The sequence below is a fragment of the Dysidea avara genome, chromosome 6 (genome assembly GCF_963678975.1).
Source record: "Dysidea avara chromosome 6, odDysAvar1.4, whole genome shotgun sequence".
In the NCBI taxonomy this organism is placed as follows: Eukaryota; Metazoa; Porifera; class Demospongiae; order Dictyoceratida; family Dysideidae; genus Dysidea; species Dysidea avara.
This window is the reverse complement of record NC_089277.1, coordinates 28,891,288-28,910,565: the sequence shown is the minus strand read 5'-3', so window position 1 is coordinate 28,910,565 and position 19,278 is coordinate 28,891,288. Positions and strand designations below refer to the sequence as shown.

General features: G+C 38.2%; 2 protein-coding genes across 3 annotated transcripts in view; one reads left to right on the top strand and one right to left on the bottom strand.

Annotated features, from left to right (window-relative positions):
• LOC136257307 (cystatin-A-like) overlaps window positions 1-19,278 on the top strand; it is a 215,893-nt gene that overhangs the window by 108,705 nt on the left and 87,910 nt on the right. The window lies entirely within an intron of this gene.
• The window catches only part of LOC136257305 (ornithine decarboxylase-like), a 30,589-nt gene that overhangs the window by 209 nt on the left and 11,102 nt on the right, over window positions 1-19,278 (bottom strand). Inside the window, exons 3-11 of one of the 2 annotated variants that reach the window (XM_066050420.1) lie at window positions 16,396-16,558; window positions 16,208-16,340; window positions 13,227-13,321; window positions 12,676-12,690; window positions 12,254-12,335; window positions 12,117-12,200; window positions 11,918-12,073; window positions 11,777-11,860; window positions 57-268 (exon numbers count right to left, since the gene is read on the bottom strand). In XM_066050420.1, coding sequence (XP_065906492.1) covers window positions 57-268; window positions 11,777-11,860; window positions 11,918-12,073; window positions 12,117-12,200; window positions 12,254-12,335; window positions 12,676-12,690; window positions 13,227-13,321; window positions 16,208-16,340; window positions 16,396-16,558 — 1,024 coding nt within the window. The remainder of the gene's footprint in view (window positions 1-56; window positions 269-11,776; window positions 11,861-11,917; window positions 12,074-12,116; window positions 12,201-12,253; window positions 12,336-12,675; window positions 12,691-13,226; window positions 13,322-16,207; window positions 16,341-16,395; window positions 16,559-19,278) is intronic. The other variant, XM_066050422.1, reaches the window with a different exon arrangement.

The following is a 19,278-nucleotide window of genomic DNA, read 5'->3' as shown; positions in this document are numbered from 1 at the left end:
ACATACATGCGTGCACTCATTACGCCATGTTAACCATGTGTACACTTTTCACCAACCTTTCCTTATCTGTACAGTAGTAATATGCCACTGGATGAGGGAATCCACAAAGCATTGTCTGAAAACACACAGTGTAAGCTCCCACATGTTCATAGTATAGCCAGTCTCCCACATTGAGTTCAGGCAGTAATACATTCTCATTGACTTTGTCTGTTGAGTCCATGGTTGGTCCCCAGACAGTACTAGCATATAACCCAGCATCTTTTGAATCCTGTGAATGATTGATTTGATTTATTTGTTTAACCTCTGGAATTTGGCCAAGGCCGTTCTTTCATTCCAGAGTATACACATAATTGTTTATACACATACAAGTAAAACATTAAACAATATAATAATAATGTGACTGGGCCTGTGAAACAGGGTATGTGGGCACAAACTACACCCTGACACACAACAGTTCATATCTTGGTACTGGAATAGAATATTTACATTCTGTAACATAGCCAATCAATGTTTGATAATGACTGAAAATTGTAAGGTGATGACAGTGGCATAAAAAGTTATGTGCCATGAAAGTTTGAAAAGTAAACTATTTTTATGTGCCTGCATGCCCTGTTTTCGCAGGAGTGGTTACATATACAGTACAAAGCACAACATAACTACACACACCATAAAATAAATGATTATATAAATTGTTATAGAAGGAGGACAAGTTTTAAAACAATCTGTATACCATATTTATTTTCAACAAATCTGGTGGTTACGTATATCAGTCGCAAGCACAACCAGAAGGGTGTGGCCATAAATCACGAGTTAAAAGTTGCCCCCCCAGCAGATGCCAACCTCTGAACAATTTTAGGAGTGAGACCTCAAACACTACCAGCAATGTGGACTAGACTCAAGTGAAGCTCCAGGATTTTTCGTAGTGAAGACCAAAAAAAAAAAAAAAAAAAAAAAGGTTGTTACATGCTCAAAGTATATAAATAAGCACAGGGCTTACAGTATGATAAAGCAGATCAGGCGTGAGAACTAAGCTGAAAGAGTGAGTAATAGAGGATTAGGCGTGAGAGCGTGAGATTAATAGCCAAAGAGTGAGACTCACACCTAATGCATGAGAGTTGGCATGTCTGCCCTTAGCTACACCTCTGGTCACCAGGGGTATAGCAGCTAAGAAATGGCAATGGTCAATTAAGGCATATCACATTAAATCAATTGGCATAACTTAATTAATTTACCCATTGATGGCTGAATTCCTGGTGACCAGAGGTGTAGCTAAGGAGGGGCAAGGGGAAGGGGGAATTCGCCCACCCATCACTAAGTGCTTTTTATTTTAAAACCTCTGTCACAAGCTTACTAGTATTAACTGACACTTAAATGACTATAAATATGTGTGGTATCACCAGGGGTTGCTAGTGAATGTGCACACAACATTCAACTCGTTCGTCAATTCACTGAACAAAAATATTAGAGACACACTTCTAAATTTAGCCTAGAATACTGATGTGATGGAGCATTATGACCTAAAGAGTGACCCGCTCAAAGTGACCTCGCAGGAATCGCAACTCACGAGTGACAAAGGAGATCAGATGACACTACGAACCTACTGCTTATGAGGTGATAAAGTGTTATAAGTATATTTTCTCGAGTCAATCACACTGAATCGCCCAAACTGGATTTTCATATGGCAATGCAGTGGTATGCCAGTCAAATTTTTTTACTTTGTCAGTCAATCAGGCGGATCAGTAACAAGGTTACAAGTTTTGCTAGCAAGACAAGTGTTGAACAGGAATTTCGTGCAATATGTGGCATTTGAATTTTGTCGGCTGAAGTGAGTAAACACGTCATCCTCTCCGCAGTGTGCTAGGACTGCAGCACAGGCTGTGGCTACTTGTATTTATAACAATATAGCTCTACTGGATTGTGGATGAATTTGTTGGAGTATAGCTGTGGCACATGCGATGATGCTCCACGAATATACCTCCATTGATATTAAGTGATAAGCAATTAATACTGAAATAGTTATGTAGCTATAGTTATGTAGCTATAGTTATGTAAGCTGTAATAATACAACACCGTATGTTGGCTAGCCCACCATTGGGTCATTAGCCTTTGTTGCATTCATGAATGATTTTGAGCATTTCGTGGGGGCTTTCCTACCCCTCCATCACCTTCTGGCTAGCTACGCCCCTGCTGGTGACTACTGACTAAATCGCCTAATCATGTCATAATACAGTAACTTATTTATACAAAGTCTTATGGCCTTTTGTTCTCCTATTTATGTAATAGGAGTATATTTGTCATGGTTCATGGTGATGCTTCTTCCCAGTAGTACTTTATAGTGGGTGTTTCTCAGGGTTGTGTCTGGTCCCCTACATCAAGACACACGGTAGTGTGTCATGTGGCCAAGAAAGCCGGCACGCCACACTGTGAGTATATTTACAGGAAGAAACAAAATGCAGATTTCATGCATACGTAGCTCCGTGCTCCCTTCTCAAATTGGAACCATTTTTATACTGCAAACATCCTCCACCTTCAGGATCCCACATACCAAATTTGAACAAGATTACTTAATGCAATCGTGAAATATAATCCTTCAAAATTCAGCTTAATTTCTTTGTTGTTTTTCTTTGTTTAGGGGATTCAGGGAGCTTAGATTATTCTTTTCGCACACTTTACAAAAACCATTATAAAATGCAAATATGTACCTCAATTGTCTTGAGCTTTGGTACACCATAAGAACATATTGTGGTACAATCACGTACGAAGTTGGTGCAAATATGATTACTATTCATAGAGCTATGGATAGTGTTTTGCATTTAAAAAGTCAACTTATTGTCACACCTACTGAGTAAACCACTTATGGAAATAACTTAAAGATTGGTATGCATATAGGTTAACTATCATAGCTCAAACCTTTTGTGGTTTAAAAGAAATTGCATTGACAGCTACAGAGTTACAAGGTAAAAACCAAACAACTGTAAATTGTGGGGTCTAAATACTCTAGTAGAACAGTCACCGTGGGGTAAAAAGGTGCGTAAAAAATGTGCGTAAAAAATGTCAAAAAAAGTTTATGACCAGCGTTCGAACCAGGGATCTCCATACTGAATATCCAAATCCTTAACCACTGAGCTGCTGCTATCACGGCTGACCATCTCACTACTTTATAAATGAAACTTCTAGTTAAAATCTACTCAATAGTCAACAAGTTCATAATTTCATAGATCTACCAATGGAAAATCTAGAATATTCTACAAAAATTATGAAAGTGTAAGTATATAGCCATGTCATGCGGCCAAGTACAGGTTGTGTGGGTGGGAAACATACTCATTTTACGGAACTAGAAAATGCAGTTTTCATGCATCCGTTGCAGCCTATTTACAAGTGAGGCCCGGCCTTCGATATGCAACAGCTAATAATGAGGATGGAGCTTGTGTAGATGTTTATGCTTCAGGATTCTGGGAAGGTAAGCAAATATCTGAAGCCATTGTTTTTGATGTTAAAGGCTATTGCACCTTCATATTGTGGTACCCAAGTATCCTCACCATAGTTTATTGACGTTTTGATGGCATGAGAAACAATGGAAGTATGAACAATGTAACTGAGTTGGGTTCTTTTACCCCACTTGTATTTTCAACATTCTGAAGGGGTGGTATGGGTCATGCTACTCAGTGCTGTTACAGAATACTTGCTCTCCTAGTTTCTATTCAGAAAGAGTAGAGTCATATAGTTCTGTGATGCCAGGGTGGTGGCAAGGGGTTCTGGTAACCCTGGGAATAATAACAAAAAATCTAAATAAAAAGCTTTCACGTTTCCGTAGCTCCATAGTGCTAGAACGGCATTTCTGCAGTGGAAGCTTCCTCAGCATAGGGCATCTCCCATTCCTAGTTTGAGTTGAATCTGCCCAGCTATCATTGGGGGTATACTCACCTTCAAAATTCATCATATTTCAGTTCTTCATATAGCCATGCAGTCTGATGATTCCTGTAGTAAAGGGAAAAAGTTAAAAGGATTTATCAAGGTCAACCATAGGCTGGCCTTGGAACTTGCAATTACAAAAAGAAGTGATATCCACACAAAAACGATCCTTTATTACTGTCCTTATCAATTCAACTCATATCTTTTTAGAAGAACCTTTCTTGGTGCGATCACTGACATAATAGGCATCTACTCCTTCAGACATCAGAGTGAATGGTTCTGAAGAGAGATGGTCTGCTATTTGAAACTGTTACAGAGACATTTTATGTTGATGCTCTTTAGATTTTATTGTAAATAAATACACAGAACTACTTAGTAACAATACATCTAAGTACTTGCAATGAAATGAGGAACCTGACTGTGTTTGTTTACATTGTTAAGACCACATAAACTTAATTACTAGTTTCTTATCCTTGCCTGCACCTGCACACCATTTTCCTTGCTGCATCAAGTATTTTTTTGTACCATTAGTAGCTGAACGCAGCCATCCAGCATCTTTTACATTGCTAGGGCAGTCTAAGAAAATTGCATTCCAAGTTATCTTAGCTAGCCAATTCAGCTATTTAGTTATCATAAAAAACCTGCCCCCTCCTGCACCACTATTTTGAGGATGAGTCATGAGGCCTAACCGCAATGAAGTTATATTTACTACAGTATACTGCTCTTGAGCAATGCTGCGAGCACATGTACTTGCCACACTCCCAATAAATGTGTCACATACAATTTACCTACATTTACCTCCCTCAATGCACGACACGTGGACAGGTATAGTGTGTTTCAAACAAAAACAGCACCCATTTCTAAAATGCATGACAAATTTAACAGTTGGCCCTACAGGAAATGATAGTGTAAATACATTATTTAAAAATGAAGTGCTATGGTAGCACCTAGAGGTGCTATTGTTTGACTGGAGCAGTAAACATTTAGCACTTTCAGGTATCCAGATACTAATGTACTATCTAGATAGTAATCGGAAGCCATCAGAATAATTTAAAGTTTCTTTGATACCATGTTCCTATGCCAATCATTACTACAAACCTATAATTACCATATGAATGAATCATGAGCAAAGAAAGCATGTTTATGACAAAATATATAACTGTTTTTGCAGTAATCCCGAAAGGATTTTGTTCAGGATTTCAAGACAGTGAAACAGGTACCCATTCATCTAGCGCTGTGCAAAAATAATGACAAATCAATTATCATTTTGCAAAGCAATTGCACGATAATGATAAAACACTTTATATTATTGCAATAATTACTAAACATTTTTTTGCACACAGGCATTAACTAAGTCAAAATGGTGACCGATATTGAAGACCTCCCTGCTGTGAACAGGAAGACAGTGAAGATGAAGATGTGCATAATTATAGTAGAGGAAAGAAGATGACAATGAAATTGGAAGTGAAGTTAATCAACTAGAACTTGAAAATGATGAAGGTATGAATAATGACGCTATCAAAAGAATTTCTTGTGAGGTAACTACATTGGATACTGTAGTCAAGTTTCTACCTCTGGAAAATGCTAATATCCCTGTTTGGGAATGTGTCGGGTTTCATACATATTCCAGTGAGTGTGAAAAGAAGAACAAGTACCACCGCAAAGAAATGTTTTGTATGTTGTGTGCAAAAATCCTTTGCACTATAAGGGAAGCATCATAAACATGATTGTCATTTACAACAACACTGTCACTCAGCTGAATACAATTATAAACTAGAGTCACAGCAGAAAGCAAAATCTAGGAAGCAGACTAAGAAGCTACTCCAACCCAAAAAACAGCCAGATTTATTTGGAAAAGTGGTGCCTCTTACACATAGTTCTACAAGATAGAAAATTGTAACTTCTTCCATTGGCTAATTGATACAGTGAATGACACTGATGTTTGGCTCATTTTAAAGTTGTTTAAGTCCAGGTACACTCTTCCTGATAGAACCACATTCGGTAGGAATCACTTGCTGTCCTTGTATCAGAAACAAAGCCATAGTAAGTGAACAAATGGCATTTGGAGTGAAATAATTTTGCAATAACAACGGATTGTTGGACTCCTGAGTACAGAACAGTTTATGAGTGCAACAGTTCACATTATATTTCTGCTATATGGAAGTTGCACTCTGGTGTTGCCATGATATTTCGATACATTAATAGTATCAATATAACAAGGTGGTGATATGTTATGATACAGCCAATCAGTTATATTGATGGTTGTGTGATAGTGGCACTGCTCAGTATAATGATGTGGGGGAGGGTAGACATGTGGCATTTGGCATTTAATTAACTTATGTGTTGATGGTGTAGTGTGGTAAACAAGCCAATCCCCAAGTGAACTGGGAGGACTTAGGGTTTCTATGTAGTGCCAGCCACTTGTCTCAACTGTTAAGCAGTAGCAAAATGCATTTAAAACCGGATAAACAAGAGTAGCTTTTGCTTGTGGTATACATCCAATTTAAATATGAAGAGTATGCATACATTTGTCTTGCAAATGTTACAATTAGTTCTACATTGTGTTAGACTACAACAAGTTTGATACTGAAATTTGATTGGCTGAAAACGTGGTCTCTAAATCTCGTAGAGCCACACTCATGTCCAATAGAGACCACGCTCTGAGGCGATACGAAACACGATAATTACGCGCCTGTAACATTGGCAACGCATGGGCATTTAAATGGCTAGTAACAGCCGTACTGAATTAGAGGGAGGTGTAATGGGCTTGTTTGTACTAATCAACACTACATTACTTGCTTACAAGCAGCTGTCGAGGCACAACAACAGCAACAATGAGTTGTAGTCCACTCGCTGAGTCCAGTACTTCGATACATAGCACGCGCCTGTAACATTGGCAACGCATGGGCGTTTAAACGGGTAGCAACAGCCATGCTGAGGTCCCGCCATGTCGGGAGGTGTAGAGGGCTTGTTTCTAGTAATTAGCCATACATTTCCTATTTACAAGCAGCTGTCAACTCAAGGTACAATAACGAGTTGTAGTCTAAATAAGTTAGACGTCAAGAACCACTGGGTTCTACGGGATTTAGAAAACCCTCAGGCCCTTAGTAGCGCCCTCGCTGCGCTCAGGCGCTACAGCCCAGGGCCTTCGAGTTTTCTAAATCCCGTAGAACCCTGGTTCTTGACGTCTAACTATTATATATGTACCATGAAGCCACCTAACTTCAAAGGCAAATTTCAGGGTACATATCTCATAACCCCTGGCTGCATTTAATGGCCTTGATTTGATATCTGGTAAGGTAACGTTGGTTTGTTTTTATAAGAATCCAGGCAGCATTTGATTGTGGGAGTTTATTATTGCTCACGTGATGAAAACCATGAAGCTGATTTTCCATCTTACAGCACTCAGACGGAGGCAATTCAATTCCCTCACCACACTATGAGTTGACAAACGAAAGTTCAAGGTGAGAACTTGTGTCATGGGTAATTTACAAGCACTTGTCCATGTGTTTGATTACGTACAACGCCCGTTATTCATATATCAAGAGATAACTACTCTACAGTGAACCTTACCCCTCTGGATGTTTAGAAAACTGTGTAAATAGTGTTTATGTGAGGTAGCAACTTTGAAACACTAGCAAAAATTGCTAAATTAAGTGTTTCTGTGATATCAATAGGATTTGCCTGTTTATGTTAACAAACATGGCCACAACATTAGCTATTGCTGTCCCACAATCGAATTTCACAAGTTGGTCTATATAATGAATCGGTGGTCGGTCTCATGTATTGGTTTGGATGATTAATCGCCTGCAGGCTCTTAGCCTGCATACCAGGCTTGCTACCCGGGCACCAGCAATGGTTGCCCGGGCCTGTGCCCGTGCAGGCCTGGGTGTAGCTAAGTCTCTGCACAAGCTTACGTGTACATATCAGGTAAATCACTCAGGTACATGAAACAATTATTACATATGTTCACATTACATATGTTCACATTACATATGTTCATACAGATCATGACATAAATCTTTGTGATCATGATATATAGTTTTTCTATATCGTGGCAGCACTATTACACTCTCACATACTTGAGACAGGAAAAATTACTGTTGAACACACTACAGTTTATGTGTCCAGTTATTTTTGACAAGTGCAATTTGCAGTCCACACAAGTCAGTACAGTTATCAGCAGATTGGAATGGTAACACTTTGGCTGTTTCAGCCATACACTGCAGCTGGGTATATACGCACACAAAAGATTATATTAATTTTTTAACAGATGTATCCAGAGCTTTTATACAAGCAAGTAAACTTTTTAAGAAATTTTCATTCCTCATTGATATCTAGCAACATTCTCAGGTAAAAGTAACAGGGCCTACAACATGACTAGCACAAATAATAATTACAGGCATTATAAATGTATTAACGAAATAGTGTGATGATACGCAATAAAGTAAAGGTAGTGTATACTGAACTAAACGTCGGTTCAATAAGCTGTACTACTGACAGCAAAACTTTGACAACAAAGAGTCACTAAATAAAAAAATAAATTAAAAAAACCACAAAACTAAACCGGGACTTGAACCTGAACTACTAGAGCTTTAGGCAAGTATGCTAACCACTGTGCTACCTCTGCTAGCTACCCACTTCTTCTACTCTCCTATCTAATAAATGTCACTCAAGTAGTAGTAGTCTCAGTATAAGCTTATAGTACATGTAAGAAGAACATAACCTATTCAGAGGTGAACAAGGAACCAAAGCTGAACCCAACCCTAACCTAATGTTAATACTACTTTTCATGGCCCCTAAAGTCAAATGCTCAGGGCAACCACTAGACACATCCACTAAAGTTGAATCCTCGGGGCAACTATTAGATGCGTCCCCTAAAGTTGATTGCTCAGGGCAACTAGTAGAGGTGAAAATAAAAACCTTTTGGTTCAGTAACCACTTATATGCTATGGTAGATCTCTGTAAAGATTTTTAACAAGGGAGTTCTGCAAACCCATTGTCGCATTGTTCCTTAACAGTATAAAACATTAAAGAACATCATGACAATGGTAGTGTGCTGTGTGGCCCAAGAAGCCAGTGAATCACACCGTGAGTATATTGACGAAGAAAGTAATTTAAAATTGGTGCATCACACCGTGAGTACATTGACAGAAGAAAGTAATTTAAAATTGATTTTGATATAGTTTTGTAATCCCTTATATGATTAGAACCACATTTACTACAGATGTGCCTGCCAGTAAGGGAGTTTACATACCAAATTTGAAGTAAATTGCCTGAGCCATTTCTGAGACACAAGTGACAAAAGTTTCATTTTACATTCTTTGTTATCTTCTTCATTTTGCACACTTCACAAAACCCACCATAAAACACCAATGAGTATACTCCAATCAAGATAAACTTTGGCACAATTAAAGGGCGCATTAAAGTGCATCTCAGTAAAAAGTTTGGTAGGAATCTGATTAACATTCATGGAGTTTTGGCCAATTATTTGTGTAAAATGAGGTCAAATTTCTGTCACACCCACAGAGTAAACCTCTTGGAAGAATGAATTGAAAATTACTATGTGGATGGAGTAACCATTGTAGGAGTGCCTTTTTGTGGTTTGAAAGGAATTGAGATAAAGACCATGGAGATATAACACATAACCCAACCTGTGTCACAATTACTCAATTGAGTTTCATGAACAATTATTTTCACACCTACTAGGCAAACCACCAAGAATAGTGAGCTGAAAACCAGTATGCAGATGGAATAATCATCATAAGTGCAAGCCACAAACTAGTCCAACAAATGGCTCCTTTCTTTGATAAAAGATTAATTTTGATGGATTCACCATCTGTGATATCAGATGGCCGCCAAGAAAGAAGTCCAACAATATCTCTATTTATCAATAGATTATCTCATTGATCCAGTAAAATAGTAGAAAAGTACTTGATGCAGCTGCCATGTTGGTCTTCACTAGCAAAGAAGTATTCAGTTACCATAGCCTGAGAGGGCATTCAGTGTTACATCATCACTTCAAAAGGTCTTGCCAACTCTCAGAAAATGCTGAAATGTTGACATGTTTAGATTCTAAATTTTTATTGTACTACCCACTTAAGTAACTTTTTATTGTGCCATGATCAATCAGTTGAACTTAACTATTTATTGTAACACTTAACAATTCTTGAATAATTTACCTTAACTTTTGAATTTTATTTTTTAACACTTGATTAGTTACAGGGGTAAGTTAAACTTTTTATTGTAACACTGGAGTAGTTTACAATTATTATAATAGTAAGGCTTGCGCCAATTATGTTGGCATAATTTCAAGCATAATAGGCTAGCAAAAGCATCAAGCATTATGCCAGCATAATAGGACGATTTTCAAGAATTTTAATTAAAACTCGCAATGCGCGTGCCAAAAATACTGCACAACATTAACACACTGCATATTATTATTACTGCATTTCATATCAACAACCTTGCAGTGTTATTATTTTTACTATTTCTTCACTGATTATTCACACTTTATGGAAATAAGATCGAGATACTCTAATAGAGCAGTCATGAAATGCAGATATACTCTAATAAAACAGTCAGCTGTCGAGCATAATCTTGATTTTGAGAGCATAATTTTAAGCATAATAGACTGGATTTTTGAGCACTGCTCAAAAGCATAATAGGCAATTTTCAAAGCATAATTGGCTCACGCCTAGTAATAGTGGACTGATTAACATTTTTATTGCAACACTCAACTACTTACTTACTATGAAATAATTATTATGTAAAGTTTTCAACTTTTACTGTTATCGAGATATAACCAATCTTATTATGAAGATATAGAAGTTTCCATTGGTGTACAGCACTAGTTTTAGCCCCAATGTATATACAACAAATGTATATTACTGAAGAACCTTTAGCTGTTTATATGTATAAAAGGGGTGCAGGCAGGGGAAACCCCCTTTCAGTTGTAAAAAAACTTAAATCATAAAAATCACATTAAACTATCATCCTTGGACTCTTCAGTAGATATACGTACACACGCTGTTGAAGCTCCCTGATGTTCAAATCATACTAAAGATGAAACTAAGAGAATCTAACGTATAGAGGGAAACTTTGGTGGGGGAAAACTTTAATGAATTTGCCTAAATTCATAATAACCCGCCAATTACTTGTAGCGTGTGAGATTAGCTATAGATTGTGAGCTTAAAGTCACCAAAGTTTATTTTGCCAGATGTATTAAGCTATTTGCCAAAGTTTACCCCAGCCACAGTTTTCCTCTATATGGTACATGGAGTATCATATGAGCAATTGTGCGTGTGATTCCTGGAACAGCAGAGACCTGATTATGAAAATAGTTGAAGGGCAGCAGCTGCAGTAATCGTGATATGCATGTGTCAAGTTAGTATAAAGTATTGAATACATGATATATTTACACTGTGAATGTCTGTTCAGTGCAAGGTTTAGTGTCATGAGACGAGCACATGATGTCCCGAAGTACAAGTCAGTCTGGTGGGAAATTGACAGAAGAGCCAAGAATGATATTTACACTCAGAATAATGCTTTGTAAACGAAAGGAGCTCAGGTGTAAATCCCAGAAAGGGGCAGCATGCTAGAAGATTAAAGTTGGGAATCAGATGCTATCCAAAGTGAAAATTAGCTAGTTTCATAGCATTCATCATCTGCATAAACCGCAATGCATAGGTTACAGCTAGATAGATGCACACACAATTTTAATGTTACTGCCTAAGGGAACATTTTGTGTATGCATAGTTTTCATTACAAACTGCATGGCTGTAGGAGAATTCCCTGAAAATGTCCATTCTCAAATTCGAACCCCCTTCCCAAATTTCCTGACTATGTCCCTATATATACATACCTTTGGAAGTTTGGGAATTAAATTAGCCCTATGAAATTCATTCAATGATCCATATGCGCCATCATTTATGTAGTACATGAATTTCTGTAGAGATAAAATATTACACTCATAAAAGAAAATTACTGTTGGCATATTTCTTACCTTATCAGAACCAATTGTTCTACATTTCTTGCTAATAACATTCACAGCTAGTACATGTGAGGAGCAAGCAAAATAGTTTCCAGGCTCTGCAATAATCTTGAGGTCTTTGTATGAGCTGAATAAACTGGTAAGTGACAAGTTGATGGTATCAGCCATCTACACAAATTTGAAATGTTTAGAGAAATTTCAGAATACATACCTCTTTAAATAAGCTATCCAAATGTGATAACCCAGGATAGCCGCCTCCGATATCCAGTAACTTCATTTTAAACCCTGCCTCTTCCTACATTATCATGCTACATTTTCAGCATATTTGCACACTTCCATGTCACTTACTGCAAGAACAAATGTATCTTTTGCAAGGGCTAGGGCATTAGCATAAGCGACAGCATATTTTACTCCATGACCAACATGGAAACTATAATGAGAGAGTCAACAGTAATGCATAGCCAGACCACTATTTTCCTTTTTGGACTTGTCTAATGATGTGCAAATGATGCATGTGTAATCTCTCTTAACAATAATAAATGGTGCTTGTAACTCATGTGGGCTGGATATGTGTGAAAGACAAATACAAGGTGAAAAGACTGTCGAGAAGCTTATATTTATGGACACAAAAAGAGCTGGGTCTTCAACTGAACGATAAACAACTTGTGAGTTACGAGTGCCGTTTATTAGTATCAATGGAGATTATGTAGGCATCATTCGCACGTCATAGATAAGCCTTTTTGGCTTGTCAATGCTTCATTAACACTCACCAGTTTCTGACGATTCTGTTGCACAGGATATGTATGGAAGGGTATCCAGACCTTTTTTCTTACCTCAACACAAAAGGAAAAAAGCCATTTGGCTGCGTGAGACTAGAGCAAGTAATTCTGATGGTAAGCTTGATAAATGTGCAAATGTGTACTAGTAAACTCTTTAAATTTAATAATCTATCAGGCTTTGTTAATTTAAAGCCCTTAATAGTTTGTATACATTATAGTTGATTTTTGCTCACTTAAGCTCCTATGACAGTTGGTAACATAGGGAAGTAAATATGTGTTCTTTCCACTTGCTTGTATTATAACAATTTGTTACATAACAACATAAAAAAATGAGGACTCGGTGGAGCATGACAAACCACAGTTGAGTGTACAGTGTATCACTATTATACTGTATTTTAACTGCCAAGGTAATGATTGTGGATTCAAAAAATGTCACATACATTCTCTTTACAATAAGTTCATACTGATGTCTATTGGTATGTAGATAGGTAAGTACACAAGGACTATGTATGACTGAACCGTCTTATTACATGTGCACAAACCTTACTCCAACAACATTGAGGTTCAGTTCTTTAGCTACCAACAGAAGATGAGGTACGTCACTTGGTTCTGCACCAAACTTCTCTCCAAGTGGTTGCTACAAGGAAATATCATAGGGTGCCATGAAACCATGAAAATGCTCATGATTAATCATAACAATGATAATTATTTGATTTCCATCAAGACATATTAATTATCGATAATGATGGTGTGTCATGCAAACCATGGAAAACCAGTGCGGGCATGCAACAGACAAGTGCGTATTATACAGGAACTAAGAAAATAAAATTTTCGTGCACCATGACTTAGATATAAATACTGTAGATAATGTGAATTTCCTCAGAAAGGGAATAAAGGATGAATAAAGTCCTTTATTTTGTCTCACGTGATTTGTAATTTTGATGGGTCTGATTGTAAATGTGTGTTGTGTGCTGAGTAATGGAGTGTAGTTATTCCACTGGTAGCAGAGAATGGCTGAGCATCACATCAGCTTACCAAAGCCTTTTCCTAGTGGAGATGCTAAGGACTGGTTACAAAAGTTCAAAATATGCGTGAAGGTGAATGATTGCAACAATTAATACTTCTCATAAGTTGCGGCTGTTCTATTAGAATACTTTGACAATTTAGTTAACTGCTGTATCAGGGTAACTAGGTATCTTGGTCTCATAAACTGGGTCTCAGGTTAAGCTATCCTATGCAATAAGCCATTAAGTGGAGTATGGTCCCGATGATTAGTTTTTGTAGTGCAAATGACTGCTATACTGTATCTATGTGATAAGCTATCCACTCCATAGCGCCACCGCTAAAAGCTTCTTAGTTTACTAGAGTGTTATATCCCCAGTATACAGAACAGTTAATGATTTACTGTTTTAGTAAATTTTTAGTACACTCACATTCACTGACGTTTAACTGAGAGTTTACAGCTTACTTAAACAATACATTCCTATATACTAAATGTTACCGATATTTTGTTATCAATATACCTGGGTATAACTGCAGTAAAGAAGTTAGTAAACTAAGAGCCTTTAAGCAGTGCGTATATGAAACTATATGCTATATTATATGAAACAGAATGGATAGCGTATATAGCATTTTTATGCTATAATATACTGTTACAGTAGCTATAGCATGTAAATTATGTATATACGTACATGCCTGTGAGCAAGTGTTGATACAGTAAAGTGACTTCTTGGTATATGGTTTACTTATATGAAGAAGATGATGACAAGAATTACATGTATTGGAGATGAACGTAAAGGTAAGTCACAAGAAGCACATATTTCGGGACTCCAAAAGGTACATTCCGCTAGTGAGCTTGTTATATTATTCTCAGATAAATGGAGGCTGTGTAATAATTATATCATTTACAGTAGTCACTGGACTTTCAATTTCGATGCAGGTAGACCGGCAGGCAGGCAGGCAGGCAGGCAGGCAGGCAGGCAGGCAGGCAGGCAGGCAGGCAGGCAGGCAGGCAGGCAGGCAGGCAGGCAGGCAGGCAGGCAGGCAGGCAGGCAGGCAGGCAGGCAGGCAGGCAGGCAGGCAGGCAGGCAGGCAGGCAGGCAGGCAGGCAGGCAGGCAGGCAGGCAGGCAGGCAGGCAGGCAGGCAGGCAGGCAGGCAGGCAGGCAGGCAGGCAGGCAGGCAGGCAGGCAGGCAGGCAGGCAGGCAGGCAGGCAGGCAGGCAGGCAGGCAGGCAGGCAGGCAGGCAGGCAGGCAGGCAGGCAGGCAGGCAGGCAGGCAGGCAGGCAGGCAGGCAGGCAGGCAGGCAGGCAGGCAGGCAGGCAGGCAGGCAGGCAGGCCGGCAGGCAGACCAAAAATAGCACTTTTGGAAAACTTTTAACATGGGCTTCCGAGAATATTTTCTTCCTTTCAATACAAGATACATACAGTAGTTACACAAAGACTACTCCAAGAAGGTGTTATTCATCATAAAAGGTAGTATTTGTATGATGATTTCAAAGGCAGGGGGTCATTTAATTATGGAGGTATCAGTGTACACAATGGCATCATGGACTAACTTACTGTTGTGTTCCATCACTTTCCTCTGTCAGTGCCAGTTATGGTGCCAGGTGTCATTTCGCGGTAGTGTGTGTGGCTTCTTTGTTAACTATTGTGTTATTTTTGGAAATCTTCTGTGTTTACTGTAGTAACTTGAATGACATCTCTTGTGCTGGTCTTCACCTGTAGCTGTGTAACAGGCTAAAAATGAAGCGTAATGGTACTTTGCTTTCTGTATAATTGACTGTTGGAGTGCACATCTAGACGTATGGTATGTCAGCCGTCCTTTTTCCTTTACAATATGCGCAGCTGAAATGCTGTTTCTCGTATTGTTCTTCGTCTGTAGGGCTGTGTAATGGACTGAACGTGGCTGAAAAGGAACTGTAAAGGCACTTTGCTTTCTGTGTAATTGATTGTTGGGGCATGTTTATGTCAGGCTTCTTCCTTTGCAGTAAACAGGGGCTCACAAGCCATGATTATGTTACAAAAAGTAAAAAAGTAAGTAGAAGGAAAAATTAGAAATTTTTAAGTTGGATTAGGAATCAAAAAAGTAGTGAGACAAAGGATAGCTAAAAAGTACTAAAACAAGAGAGGTTGCCCACATACCTACAGATATACTAGTGGACATTTAATTCCTAATTCAGGTTATATTATAGACTGAAGTATAGGGATTAAATGTACACTATAGCATATCTGTAGGTATAAGCAACCTCTCTTGTTTCTGAATCAGTACTACACTGTATTTAGCTATTCCCTTGTTTCACTACTTTCCTTTGATTTCTAATCCAACTATAAAATTCCTAATTTTTTGCTTCTACCGTACTTGTCTAATATATCATGCTACCACATTGTTTGATAAAACCCATACAAATACTGTGAGCTCTTGCATGGTGACACTGCATTAGTCTGCAAGTAACAGCTGCTGTTCCAGTAAATATTCCCAACATTTGCTGCAATACTGCATTCATTATTTTCAACTGGACTAACCCTAGCATTGGCAGTAGAGTCATCAACAAAAATTCTTAGCACCAATTCAGCTGTAGGAAAAAGCTCCTTTACTTTTGGCAACTCAAGTTCATCATCAAATGTCATTAACTTAACACCAACTTTGGCTGCAAATCTAGGGTATATAATTGAGCTATATACAAACATACCACAATTAAAATTCAGCGTACCTAATGTGAGAGTTCTGCTTGCAAGGGTTAGCATAAATGATTCTGGAGGGATCCACTCCAAGATTTAGTATAGTGTTAATCTCTTGTTCACTGCAACAGTCAAATCCAGCTCCGAGTGCAGCAAGTGTTCGTAATAGCACCGGATCATAGTTACACTTGACAGCTATAATATAATGTAAAATATTAATTGAAGCCATATTCTGTATTGGAAAATACTGCAACAAAAGGTGCACATACTTTAGAATATAATAACATTTTAAACATAATATCAAAACCCACAACAGTGATTGTATGACCAAAAAGTACAAAGCAAACAATAATGCATGAACACTATACAGTAGTGCTGGGTGGTATTGAAAAATAGCAAATGGTATACCTTCCATAAAAAGTATCATGGTATTACTAATTATCACAGTATTAATGTAAAAACCAGGTATTATAGTAACTGCCATTTACCTCTACAAAAGCACCAAATACCCATGGTAGCTCAGCAAACCTCAGGTACATATTACCACAAACAAACTTGTTCACATAGTTTGGTTGGCTGACTACATCAGCACCTGCCTACAAACATTGTCACATGTTTGGTTACCTTCTAAATATGGGATGAACCAAGCCCACAGGGAGGCCATAGTGCCCAGATGGTATGGCGACATTAAAAAAAAGAACAGGTGGTATCAAAACCAGTATGACTTAAATATCACAGATTACTAAGAATACCAGTATATCGCCCAGCTCTACTATACAGTGACTCATCAGTGACTTGTTTACATGTCTATTGTGCAATCTTCTTGCCTTAGTTCTCTGCCTTTTGTGAAGTATCCAACTATATAACAGTGAAATGTACTCCTTGTGTCTACATTTGGTTACATGACCAGGTTGAAACAAAGCACTGCATGGGTACATAGCTGCAAAATTCCTTTTACATTTGCCCGTATTCAAAAATATAATTTGTGACCAGATTTTACAGAACCGATCCAAATCGCACATCAGGCAAAATCAAACTAACACCACCAGTGGATAGCTACACTATCGTACTACAAGTTTTGACCCTCAGCACTACTCAAACTACACGAGGCTGGTTATTACACACGTCTTTTCTGGGTGGTGTGGAGTGCTCAAATGGCGGTTTCAGGCCTTGTGAAGGACCTGGCTTGGCAAGAGTCAGTGGTTTACTGGTGGACAGCCTTATAATGTTGGCCAGACGTGTTCTCTGTTGATTTTGCTACATATCAGCCACTAAGGAGCCAGCACAACCCTGTAATCTCGTGTCTGGACTCCAATCGTGGTCTGCCTCCATTTTGAGGTCTATCTCTTGCCCTCCCCGCCACCCCCCAGCCTCCACCCCCCAGCCTCCACCCCTTTGTGAGCACTCGTGATACTACTTCGCTCGTCCAACTGCTCAGATTTTCTATCTTATTTGGCGGGAAACTGTACAAGCAGCTACAAGTACTGGAAGTGGCTTGAAAGGTAACAGATTGATGCATATTTTGTGTAAATTTCATACGCGTGCTTGCTATCCTTGGAGAGTTATGCTGGCTTCAATTCTTTAAAACCGTTTATCTCGGAACTTCTAATGTGCGATTTGGATCGTTTTTCCAAAATCCAGTCACATTTGATGTTTTTAAAAATTTATGCATCATACTATTTAATTTAAGTTCCATCTAGAATATGCCAAAATAATTTGGGAATAATAGGTAGCAAAAAGAATCAGGAATTATTCAAGAATAATAGGGTGATTTTTAAAATGAAACTAATAAATGATTCTTTTGAAGACACCCCTTAGCTACACACTGCTATACTAGCATGAAATCAGAAAAAATGGCATACTCTAATAGAACATTCACCTACCTAAAAAAGCAGTTGTTCAAATAATAAATGACTCCTCTAATAGAGCATCTTTTTAAGTCACAATTTATGGCTGCTAGAAACAATGCCTGTACAGCTGCAGTAAAAATAGATGTATTTAACTGTATTTCAAAAATCACTCCAGGATTTTAGGGAATAATTTTGGGAATAATAGGTAAAGAAGAAAAAAAAAGGAATTGCCAGAAAGAATAATAGGGAGGCTTAAAAGCATATTCTGTGCCGTGGGTCCCTATTCCATCTAGTCACTAAAATTCTTTAAAACTATGAGAATCTATTACCATCTAACATTCGTTTATTTCTTTTGTCTTGCTAGAAGGCAGTCAGCTAATGGTACAATTATGCAATAATAATACTGTAGGTGTAGTTTCTTCATAAGATACTCTGATCAATATCTTTTAGTCTTCCAGTTAGTAACCAAAACACCAAAACCATACTGCACCATAATATAATATGTAATTGTAAAATGGGCACAAGCGATTTGCCTACTATGTACGGCAAAGTCTGAGGGTGCAGCCCAAGGACTGTGGGCATACATATCAGGCAAATCACAAGTGCCCAAGTTACTATGCAACACTATTATTTCAGACTAATAGCCTGATGCCAATACAAGTGTAACCACTGGATTTGTGCATGTATGAAATATTCAATTATGGTTAGGCAACAGGTAACATTGACAAAACTTGACATGGCATCCTTTCAGATCATTGCACCAGATAGTTTCAATCTCAACTGCGTCGAAGAGTGGCCATGATGGATCCACAAGTTCGAATGCTTTCACCAAGTTTCAGGACTACACTCTAAAGATGAAGCGAAGTAAGTTAACACTCTAATCTACTCAATGAATGATGCAATTGACCTTAGTGATGACAACTAAAAGAAAGATGGACTAGTGAAGACAGAGTTTGATGAACATTTTTCAAAGGGGAGAAATGTGATATACGAGCATACCAAATTCAACACCTGCCACCGACAGGATGGCAAGTCATTCAATCAGTCCATGACAGCACTACACAC